General features: G+C 44.7%; 1 protein-coding gene across 1 annotated transcript; it reads right to left on the minus strand.

The window, feature by feature from the left end:
* Window positions 1-917: 917 nt before the first annotated feature.
* On the minus strand, window positions 918-6,321 carry LOC117039040 (CMRF35-like molecule 8). Its single transcript, XM_033136077.1, has 6 exons — window positions 6,154-6,321; window positions 5,864-5,948; window positions 4,251-4,363; window positions 2,109-2,152; window positions 1,245-1,382; window positions 918-1,075 (listed from the first exon to the last, which is right to left on the minus strand). Exons 1-6 carry the CDS (start codon window positions 6,308-6,310, stop codon window positions 923-925), a joined length of 690 nt encoding a protein of 229 aa, XP_032991968.1. The 5' UTR covers window positions 6,311-6,321; the 3' UTR covers window positions 918-922.
* Window positions 6,322-12,261: the final 5,940 nt, after the last annotated feature.

The raw sequence follows: 12,261 nt of genomic DNA on the forward strand, positions 1-12,261 counted from the left end.
GCATTTCTTCAGTAGTTGCGGGCATCTCACGAGTTAAGTCGATGGCAGATTTTCAGACAATCTGGTTACCTATCACCCAACTGGACTTCCTATAATATTTCCCTTTTGACTACCAGAACTCCTGCCCAAGCTCCTTTGCTGATTTCCAAGCTTCTCCGTGTCAAACTTTGCTGTGTAGCCACAAGTAGCAGAAATGAGTTTCATTTTAAACAGGAGAGCCTATAATCAATGCTGCAGGTTCAAGTTCTAGGATACAGATTATTGTTATTGTTTTATTCTCTGAACAGCTGATCGATCAATGTCCTCTGGGTGGCGTACAGAAAGCAATCAAATACACAAACACATTTGGGTCAGTTAAATAACCTCAATACAAATAACTCAGAAACCGCCATAAAACTATAAAAAACAGTATAGAATAAATATAAGCACTAGCTGGAAAACACCACCACACCCAGCAAAGAGTAATCAATTTGGGGCCAGATCTAAATACGCTACTAAAGCATATAATTGAAATTAAAAGGCCTGGGATAAAAGGCACCTGGTGCCCAAATTGCTGCAGCAGGGAAATCTTTCTGGGGAAGGTATTCTACAAATAAATAGTATATAGTCATGCATTAAGGTACATTAAAGCCTCCCTGCTCAAATTATATTTACCTCTATGGCATATGCTTTCTTGCCGTATGTGGTTGCAGCTAATGCAGATCCAGCATTTTCCTTTTACTGTAAGAGTAGGATCTGCTGTCACTTTGCAGTTGCCCAGCAGCTGGTTTTGTTGAAGCAGAGCAGTGATTCAACCTCATTTTATTGCAAGTTACCCTTTTAAAGGGGAAGGGTCTCTGAGCTAGAGAAGTGGTCTGGAGCCTGGATAATAAAACCCACATGACAGTGCACTGAAAGAAACACTTTTGGACATATATATATATTAATGGTCAGGCTTCACCTCTGTATAAAAGACCTCCTGATCAGGTGTCTCTGGGTGGGCTGGCCTGGAGAGATTTATGTTGTCATACATGAGACGATGATGATCTGAAATATCCAGTGTGGCATAAGACACCTCATCTTGTTCCTCTGAAGTCTGAAAGAGAATTAGATTAGAAATGCTAACAAGCATAGAACAAGCCTCAGGCAGCCTGTACGTAAGATGGCATAAGAGCCCTGCTGAGTGAGACCGAAGGCCCATACTAGCGCAAACAGATGGCAGTGGCTAATAAGGATGCTGGTTACAGCATTCACTTTCTTCCTACCTTTTCCTGGGAGTGAATCTCTTCATAGTCATTTTCAGGAAGGACCTTAACAATCCTGTAGAGTCCCGCCCCATTATGGTCTGGAGGCTGGTCAGAAATGGTGTTATCATGAGTATCTTCGGTATTGTGGGCAGGCATCTGTGAGAGGGAAAGTACCGGTAAACGCAGTTTTGAAAACAAGTCACAGAAAGGGAGCTTTGTACTCATCTGAAATTGGTTGGAGCTGGAGCATGTTGAGTTTCTCAGGTAGACCGGGGAGGGAACAAAGACTTGTGAGGGGGAAGTGGACTTGGCTAAGGCTGGCAGGACAGCTTACTTACTCTATGACAGAGCTTTCAAAACTTTCATGTTGGTGACACACTTTTTAGACATGCCTCATTTTGCAACACAGTAATTCAGTTTCACTAGCAAACCAGAGGTTAGACTCACCCCTTTCCAGCCCTGGGAGGAGCACGGGGAGTATTCGTGTGATACACTGCAGCCAACACAACACACAGGTTGGAAAGCTCTGCTCTATGCTATTAACCCCTTCATGCATTAAGTAGACTTAAGCATGTTTGGTATATGAGGTTGGTTAACCCAGAGCTGTGATATCACATTGTGGTATTTTCTGACGTGACTTTCACCACATCTGGAGATCTTCCTCATTGCTCCTCAGTACTACTATTCCACTTCTCAGAAATAATTTTTTTAGACTGTTCTGGTGCTACTTATTGTTACTTATTGCGATTGCATTCATGTGCCTTTTATGCTGCGGCAAACCACTTTCATGCATTTTTCATGACATGGTACATAAATATTTATTTTATAAATAATATTAATAAAAAAAATCTTATCATGGAGTGATGTGAGATTTTGCCTTACCCTTTCTGGTAGATTTAGCTCCTCTTTTCTCTGAAAATGTGATTCTGAAATGGATGCATCAATTGGAAATCAGGTAGGTCAAACTAAGCAACTGCAACAACAGGTTAGGTGGTAAGAAAGATCTGCTTGACTGAAATTCCGCACTGGAATTACACCTACTGGAGATAATACTGAATATTTTTTTCTGTGCTTTTATCCTGTGTTTTTATTTTATGAACCTCCCTGAGATCTTTGGTTGAAGAGTGGTATATAAATAATAAACCAACAAACAAATAACCCTAGGCCTATGTACTCGGAAGCAAGTCCCATTGAGTTCAGTGAGCTTACTCCAAGGTAAGTGTGCATAGATTTGCAGCCCTAAGACCACAGAGCCTGATATATTGCTTATCACTACTGCCAGCCATGCAGCTTCTCAGTTTGCTCCCTGTCACTCAGGCCCCTCTTAAGATTCCAAGAAGCTTGGGGCTTAATATTTGTTTGAGTCTCTCCTTTCTCCATATTGCACCCTCTCAATGGGTTGTATCTAAGCTAGCTCTAAGGAGAAGGCTCCATCAGTACAAGTATTTATCTTTGTGCAACAGAACATTCTCTCCCTGCACACGCCCTAAATGTGTTCTGGGGCTTCCCCCCCACCACTCTTTCAGAACAGATTTTGGGGCAGCTTGGGCATGTGCAAAGGGACCAGTGGTGGAAGAGGAGTCCCATGTCACCAGCATGAAAATTTAGTTGAAGAGTGTTGGTACCTTTTATCACATGTGGTGGGAGTGCAAAAAGGTGAGGATATATTGGGACATGATATATCATGAGTTGAGAAAAATGTTGAAATATAATTTTGCTAAGAAACCAGAAGCCTTTTTGTTAGGTATTATAGGTACAGACATTGAAAAACAGGATATTAAACTTTTCCAATACGCAGTGACTGCAGCTAGGATTTTGCTAGCGCAAAGGTGGAAACAAGAAGAATTACCGACGAAAGAGGATTGGACAGTGAAATTGATGGAATATGCAGAACTGGACAAAATGACGGGAAGAATCCAGGAACAGCGGGACCAGAAATTCATCAAAGACTGGCATAAGTTTACGAACTATTTGAGAGACAATTTACAGTTGAATACACTAATAGGACTTCAAGAAGCTTTGTAGTTAAGGTGTAGAAATATTATTGCAAGTATGGTAGTTAATGTATGATTGAGATTTATAATAATATAAGCAATGGTAGATTAAAGAAGTATAATACTAAGATACAATTTAGAAAGCCATGTGGAAGGTCTGAGGGAAGTCATGGCTATGTTAGCCAAAATTGGAAAATGTATATGAATGTATGTTTTATTTTTTTTGTAGTAGTATAGTATAAAATAATAAAAATTATTTTTTTAAAAAAGAAGAAAATTTAGTTGAAGAATTGGACAAGATGACAGGAAGAATTCGAAACCGGCGGGACTGGACTAAATTTGAGAAATATTTGAAAGGCAATTGTAAACAACAAATCACACTAGTAGGTTTGCAAGAAGTTTTGTAAGGTTAATTTTAGGAAATATTACGGAGATAATTTTGGAAGGTGATAATTATTGTGATAAAAAGTAATAGTGAGGTTGGAAATACAAGAAGAAATTAGGAAATTTGAAAATCTTGAGAAGTGGTTGATGGAAGTCAAAAATATGTATAAGAGATGAATATCAATGGATGACTAAAATAATGTATGCAAAATTTAATAAAAATTATTATATTTTAAAAAATTAGTCGAATACCTCCTGCTGCCATGTGGTTCCCCCCCCCCCGCAGTTGGAGGCTCTGTAGACCGATGCATGTTTACTTATAAGCAAGTTCTCCTGTGTCCGTATTTTTCCATCTATAAGGCGCCCCCTATTTAGGGGGACTCCGGTTTAAGAAAATGGGGGGAGATATATCTGTGTATAAGACACCCCCAAATTTTGGACATTATTTTTTAGGGGAAAAAACTAGTCTTATACACGGAAAAATATGGTATGTGTACAGAGGATTGTTGACTCTTAGTTTTACAAACAGGTGACATTCAGAGGTGAATTGTTTAACAGAGCTCCTGTGTTAGGTTTATGCGGAATAAAATTCAAGTAGGAAGGAAGCGTGTGCAGGAATACACGAAGAATACAGCATCACTCTGACCTGTTTTCTTCTTCCTTGACATCACAAGCAGCACCACAGTTGCAAGTAAGACAAGAATAAATAGTGGAACGATACTATATATCAAAATGTAGAGCTTCGATTCTGGGGGGGTTCTGGCAAAAGAAAAAAGAATAGAATATCAAATTCCACATATTTCCATTAGCCATTTCAACAATGGATGTAAAAAATACATCTACATAATACGCAACTTTGTTCCACTTGTTTATTTTATTGATTCCTCAGCATATCTACTTGGGAGTCAGTCTCACTGAACTCAATCCAACCCCTGGTCAGACATGCACAGGGTTGCGCTGTTAATCTCTGATTCCTCCTCCCTTCCCAAAAATGATACATAGGGAACGGTTGTTGTTGGTGGTGTTGTTTTGTTTTTTTTGCAAGAATCCAAGCAAATATTTCAATGTGATGGCAACGCCTTCAAAATTACCATCGTCATCCAGGCTGGCCCAGATTGTCGTGTTGACCCAGCCCAATTTTCTGGTGATGATATGGATAATGTGCACAGAGGTCCGCACTGCTCCTTTTCAGAGATGTTAAAATGGGAGCAACCCCCCCCCAGAAGTCAATCAGATTGGATTCCTGAAACACATACAGCTTGTTTTCGTCATGTACCTTATGATGTAATTTGTTACTGATCATCATCATTAACAGTAATACTGTAATTCCTTCTGTTGTAATTAATGGCCTTGGAAAGGGGTTTGTGGCGGGTGGTTCCCACCCCTTCAACATCACAGCAATTGATGATAAGACAGAAAGTTTTGGAAACAAATTTCTAGCTAACCAAACCTTTTGCATTTTAATGATTTATGTTTTTTACGTGGGCTCACTGGCGAAGGAAGAGGAGTGCGGGGGAGCACACCGCCCCCGACAGCGCGATCCCGGTGGGGTGCCATCGTGACTGCCCCGCCCACGCTGGGTGCCACGCCCCTGCAGGTGGCATGCCATGCCCCCAGGATGTGTGCCAGCCCCGCCACCGCCTGCTCTCCGCCCCCCCCCCCCACAGTGCCGGAGCATGAAGCTCCGCCACTGCGTGGGCTCTTGGGTTATAGACATACTTGTGCCTTTGTTGTTGTTGTTCAGTCATAATGATTGCAAACATAACCCCCACAAGAGCAGATTCTGAAGGGACTGTCAAGAGACACCAGATCATGCAGATTAAGCATTGCCCATCCCAGTTTATAAGTTTCCTCCACGGGGCTGCAAAAATGCTCTGTTCCATCAGTCTGCAAGTCATAGAAGTGTTCCCAACCCTGCAAGCATGGAATAGTAAAAACCATAGCCAATTTCTGTTCAAACCTCAGCACGGGGCAGCAAGATGAAAATCAAAGAGTTGTAGCAGTTTCCTCAGCCCTGGTATTCTCAAAAGTGCCCAGTACCACAGCTCCTTGTATGGGAAGCATCTGCTGTCCATTACATCAGTATAAATACCATATTTCAGACAGATATTCACAGGCATCTATTCCCCAGTTAATCTGGGAGAGATTAGCTCCAGGGATCTTAGAATTCAGTGGTCAGCGACGAAAGGGGGAGATTAAAAGTGGGTCCAACATAGAAAGCCCCTCACATGGTTATAGAGAAAGAACCCAAATACTCACTCTGTAGGATCTGGGCTGTGGGTGGACTTTACTACGGAGGTGGTAAATTCTGGTGTTTCTGTAAGTGATAACCTTTCTTCTGGATCTGAGGGGGCAGCAAAGGACAAAAAAAAATCAACAAAAACTGTTGTCATAGTTCCTCAGGTGTATCAACAACATTCTGTATTTTAGTGCATGAAGAGAATGATTTCATCTATTCATTGATGTTCTGGAGATTTTTTCTTTCTCCAGTTCCTCATCCCTGCATTTCTATCATTACAAACAAGGAGAGGAGGAGGAGAAGCATTTACCTGGAGAAACTGTCACGTTCACCCTGTGTCTGATATTGAAATAGAATGGACGGTATATATCACAGTAATAAACACCAGAATCATCCAGATTCAAATTGTACATGGTCACTTGAAAGTAGTGTTCTTCCTTATTCTCTGTGAGGGAGACTCTGTCCATGTTTGCCTTTCCGTCTGATGATATTAAACTTTCGCATGAATACAAAAGTAAGCCTTTTTTCATTTTGCACCAACTCTTAGTGTTATCTTCAAAGGTTTCTTGATAATGACAGCACAAAGAGAGAGATTTTCCTTCATATCCATGCACTTCAACTGGACCGGTCAGTTGCCATGTCTCTGGGGGAAAGAAAGAGAATCATTCATTGGAGTCCATCGGGTTGATACCATGCTGCTGGTGTTGTCAGGCTTCAGGGAATCCGATCCCCCTCCCTCATGGCTGGCAGCCAGAAATGGGGAAAAACAAGAAGTTCTTACCAAGGTAATTTATTTAATATTCACAGAGAGAGATGCATAATGCTGCCTCTTGGATAATGGCGTTGCTCCGAGTAAAGTCCCACCCCCTCTGTCTCTCCTATTATACGTCATCGGCTGATCTGTGCTTTCTGCATCTGATCTTTCTTTTCTCCTACTCTCATTGCCCGCCTGGACCTGGGAGAGGGTGGGTGTCTGGCATGCTTTCTAGAGACACTGAGTCTGTCAGCTGTCTTTCCCCTGGTGGTGCTTCTTCCTCCTCCTGCTCCTCTCCCAGTATTTCCCAGCTTTTCCCCGCTGCAGCCTCTGAACTGTAACCTTCTGCAAACCACTGTTCTAAATCTATACTGTCTCCCTCTTCTCTGGGAAGTGCAGGAGGAGGGGAGGGGGCGGTCCGCACCATTCCTCCTCAGTCCACTCCTTGACAGGTGTGCAGCATCGCAGTCAAGCCAGGCCATTCATTACAAGACAAGTCTTTCCGCATCTCTGCAACAAGCATTCGCAAAATTGTTCTCCCCATAGCCCCTGTCAGAAGCTCTGGTCCTGCTATTCCTGTGAGTGGCCTTTGCACCTAGCACCTGTGGGCAAACCAGCTTAGTAAGAGGGTAGCAAAGTATCTATTAAAATGAAAAGGCAGTTCAGGCTGCATTATTTAGTACAGAGGTGCTAGTCTTGGGCATTATTGTATTATTGGATAGTATCTTTACTGTGTGTGTGTGCGCGCGTGCGCATACACACACACATTTTGTGACAACGGATATTTACTAGTATATTTTCCCACGGTGTGGAAACTTCAGAATTGCCATAGTGTAATGTTGGTTTTGAAGTTTGGCAATGTTTGTCTTGCAATGCGCAACTGTATTCTGAGGTGAGATTCTTTGCCCCTAAGCATGGCACTAAACAGTTTTTCAAATTTACCAGGAAAAACAAGGAATTTGAAAATGGGCATGCCAACCAATTCAGCAACTTGTGCCAGCAGCCAACCACAAATCAGGGCATCATGTCATATGGTCCTATGCTTACATAAATGCAGTAAGATTCCAAGGTAGTTATTTGGGTATATGCAAATGCAAAAGATTGCTATGCCAGTTTGCAACAGAAATAGCATGTTTGCAACAGAAATAGCATGTTTGCAACAGAAATAGCATGTTTACCTTTCGCTTTATGCCGTTTGTCTCGCAAGTCTTCTATCTCTGGACTTTCTGTAGTGCCATCCCATGCATTTTGGCAGACTTCCTCCTTATGCTGCAAGATCTGTTGCCTTGACGTAGCATTTTTCTCTTGTTTACCTGAAATTAGCACCCAGCCTAGGAGAGACAACATCCTCAACGGTCTCATGATTCTGCTTCTCTTCTCTGCTGAAGTTGGAGGGAGGAAAAGGGTAGTCAGTCTCTCCCAGAGACCTCAAGATACTCTCACAAGTTTTTGGCAGGGAAGAGAAACTTCAAAGCTCACTGGCGATAACCCCCGCCCCTGAAAGCAGAAGTGTTCAGCCTTCTTTAGAAATATGGGAAAAGACAGATTCTCTTCTGCAATCCTTAGTACGCAAGCAGCTGTGATTAGTGTATCCCGCCCCCCTTTATATTAAGGAACACACATGCTAGCTGAGGAGAATAATGTAAATGAATTTCAAGTGGACTTCAGAATTACTTTAACCAATATTATGACCTAGTGTAGTTACAACTGGGCTGTGATAAGCAAGACATGATGCACAGTATTTCCCCATAAGAACATGAAAATAGCCCTGCTGAATCAGGAGGCTAGTGGCCCATCTGGTCTTAGAATTGCAGAGTTGGAAGGGACCCTGAGGATAATCTAGTCCAGATCCCTGCAATGCAGGAATATGCAGCTGTCCCATACGGGGATCGAACCTGCAACCGTGTTATCAGTACTGCACTCTCACCAACTGAACTATTGAGGTCCAACATCCTGTCCTCACTGTGGGCAGTTTGATGCAGTAGCCAAAGTTCTCTCATGGTGGTGTCACCTGATTAGAGAGCTTCCTGCTCCTCGTCCTCCACCATCCTACGGTTTACTTCCCTGTGACATACAAAGAGGCAGGGTGGTTACAACTGAGTTGTGTGGCAGGAAGTGTGGGAGCTGAAGCTCTCTTCCGGTTGTGTTTCCAGATAACCGCAAAAAGCAGAAACAGGAATATGGGCATTTTCAAGCTGATCGGAACCTGGAAGGACCTATAAATAAGATATCTGCAGCACAGCAACAGAATAGAAAATAGAAGAAAACAAAGCTATTACCCACCATTCGCTAATGAAAAAGTGCTGCATACGCAAAATTATGTGGCAGCTTGGCTGCAGTTTTAAAGCAATGATAAAAAATAATAATATGTAGGATGTGTTTCAGATGTGTGTGAGAGAGAATCACTTCTGGGACCCTAATGAACTTAATATATAAATGAAGGGAGGCCAGACTTGACAATATTGAGCAGCAAAAAAAGTATTATCCCTTTAATGAAGAACGGCAGATCATGAAAAAGATATTGGAAATTGCAGCTTAGTTAACAAAGCATGTGTGGAGAAGGCTCAGTGTGCATGACCTATGTAGGAAGAGACGTGGAGATGAGGACTATAGAAAGTGCTAGCCTGTGCAGGATATTGGCCAACAAAAGCCCCACCAAGCATCCTCTTTTCTCAGCAACTGGACACACTAATAATAATAATAATAATAATAATAATAATAATAATAATAATAATATCCCACCCATCTGGGTGGGTATCCCAGCTTGCAGTTTTGCTTCAACCATGAGGACTAGGAGCTTTACTTCTCTAAAATAGAAACGATGTGTTTTCAAGCACTAACAGAGACATCAGTTTTCTACATTCCCCTGTTACATTGTGAAAATGGTATAACTGGAAATTACTCTGACTGTCAGCACACAGCAAGGTGCTCGTGTAGTTACAAAGAGGGAGTCGCAATGCTCAGTTGTGCTTTGCCAGTCATGTTTATAGAGGGAGCAAGGTCTGGTTGTTCAGTTATTGCTAATTCTTCTTCTATATCTAAGAAAGGGGCTAAAAATAATTGATGCATAGTGTCAGCTGTTACGGGTGAGCTGTTTGCACTTTCCAAAATGGCAGACGTATTTAGCACAAGAACTGAGGTAATTGATGGTGATGAGTTCTTGAGCAATAAGATGAGATTTCTCCTCGCATAGTGCTTTGTCATCCTGTGGAAACTCATGGCCATGAGGAGGTCATGTCATTGAGAAACTGGAAATGGAGGATAAGTGTTCCATAGTTCATCCCCCTGAATGAAGTGCTTTGGGGGCGTTTTTAGGGCATAAAACTGTGATCTACTTGCAAGAAGTATCCTCAGGCCTGCCCAGCCATGCCTTGAAGCTGCAGGGCAGAGACAGGAGCCCTGTTTGAAAGCTGGCCTGCCCAAACCCTCAACAACACCTTAAGGCGGGAGGAGGAGGCCAGAAGTCCCTCAGTGCTGTTAATTTGCTGGTGAGGAAGGGCTAAGAGTAGGGGATTAACTTCTCTGAGGCCCAGAGACAAGGAAACGTACCAATCCACTGTTCAGGTTATGGAGCCATATGGTTTGGATTTATAGGAGCCCGCACTGGTTTTTGACCCTGCTCCATGAGCAGTATTATGTTTAGATATATTTATTGTTGCCATACAACAATACATAAATTCCCTGCAGGACCTAAAGGTCTTTTGCTTTGCTTCAGGGAATAGTACAACCCTGTAAAAGGTTCAGAGCCATGTTGAGCGCAACATGTAAATGATTTTTAAAATAAACACCCCCTAGGGACATCATTCCTTGCGACTCAGAACTGCGAGTATTCTGAAATAAAGCGCAGAAGAAGAAAAATGTAGTGTACTGACGTACCAGTGTCAGTTGGCAGCTTTGTTATTGTTCCATTTGAAGGAAAGAGACACTGAAAAGAAAATTGGTTGGCCAAGAGATGGCGATATGACGTTCATGGATATGAAATCCAACTCTTTGTTGACATTTGCCATCCCTGCTAACGATGATAAATGTTGGGTTCAAAATATAGCAAAAATCTACGTAGGAGGCTGAAAGAAATCTCCATGCAGTGGTGAGAAAACAAAGGGTGTTTATTTCTAGTCTAGCAAGAAAGGCTCAGTGGGATCACTCTCCAAAAGCTGAGCAAGCACCAAAGGGTGGGGCCTGCTTAATATACATAGCTGTTATCTGTTAAAGCAATACATATGCATAAACTTCTTCCAATCTAAAGTTACAACACAATGCTAATTATACCATGTATGGTCTTTCCTTCATTACCTATTCATTAGGTAAGGAAACAAAGGACTCTCTCCCTAAGCAGCCCCCCCCCATACGTGGTCTCTATTCATTCCTTTCTACCTGAGGGGGTTGACACATTTGAGCACAGCAATTCTCACAGTCAAATGTAGACACTTAGGAATGTTGTTTACTACCTTGGGAGTAAAGCTTCTCCTAGCCCGGGGGTCGGGAACCTGCGGCCCCAGAGCCGCATGCGGCTCTTTTGGACCTTTGCCGCGGCTCCGGGGCTGCCGGGGCTCCGGGGCTCCGGGGCGGATACGCCCGCCCACTTCTCCAGCTGGCCGGCGGCCGAAAATGACTTTGTTTTCATTCTACCACATCTCCATGTTTTCGTTGAGAGACTGAGCACCTCCGGAGGCTGAGGGCGGCGCAACATCTTGGCGGGGGGGGGGCGCTCCCACAGTCAGAAAGAGGCGTGCTACAGTAGAAAGTATGATAGAGAGGAGGAAGGGACTCGCGAAGAAAGAAGAGCGCGCCTGTGCCCTTGCGTCTCCCAGCTTCGCCCTACCTACGCCGGCTTTGCTTTTCCTCACAGACACACGCGCGCGCACGCACCCCGCGCTTCCACCCCGCCTCTTTCTTTCCCTCTCTCTCTCTTCCCCCAAGGCCCCGCCTTCCCTCCGCTTTCGGCGCGCTCGCGCTAAAAGGGGGAGGAGCTGAGTGCCTGTCAGTCAGCTCGTCTCAGTCAGGCAGGCGCTGCCGGCCGGGCGGCCTGGTTGTGTGTCTGTTGGCTGCGCCGCCGCGCTTGGCTATGGCCGGGCCGCTGAGGGGAAAGAGGAGGAGGAGGGAAGCGGGCGCCTGCCTTCCTTCCTGGCCGCGGGGGCGGAGCGTGCAGAGGCGGGGAGGGGAGAGCAATGAGCGGGGCCGCCGCCTCCTCCTCTGCCGCCGCCACCTGCACTAGATCCGAGCCCGGCCCGGGCTTCTTCCTCTTCCCCAGCGGCACTGGCGAGCCGTGCGTGGTCATGGGCCCCGGCGAGAGCGCGGCGGGCTTCGGGGCGCTGCTTCTGCTGCCTCCGCCAACCATGGCATCCATGTTCAGACGTTCCCACCTCAAGATCCTGCTGATCGGCAATTCCGGGTAAGCAAAAGGGGCGCCTGGATGGGGAAAGCAGGAGCGCCGAGAGAGCTGGCCCGCCTCCTCGCCCCCCAGCCGGGCTCCGATGGCTAAGCGGGTGTCGGGGGCTCCAGTCTGGCGGGAATCCCCCGCCAGGGGTCGGGGTGGGAAGAGGAGAGCCACTGGCGAGAGGGGAAGGATTCCCAGGATCCTGTCCCCATTTGGCAGCCAAGGGGTTAAGGCGGCAGGTGGCATTGGTGGAGGGGGCGCCGCCGCGCAGAGGCAGGTGCAGCCCG

The sequence above is a fragment of the Lacerta agilis genome, chromosome 2 (assembly GCF_009819535.1).
Source record: "Lacerta agilis isolate rLacAgi1 chromosome 2, rLacAgi1.pri, whole genome shotgun sequence".
Taxonomy (NCBI): domain Eukaryota; kingdom Metazoa; phylum Chordata; class Lepidosauria; order Squamata; family Lacertidae; genus Lacerta; species Lacerta agilis.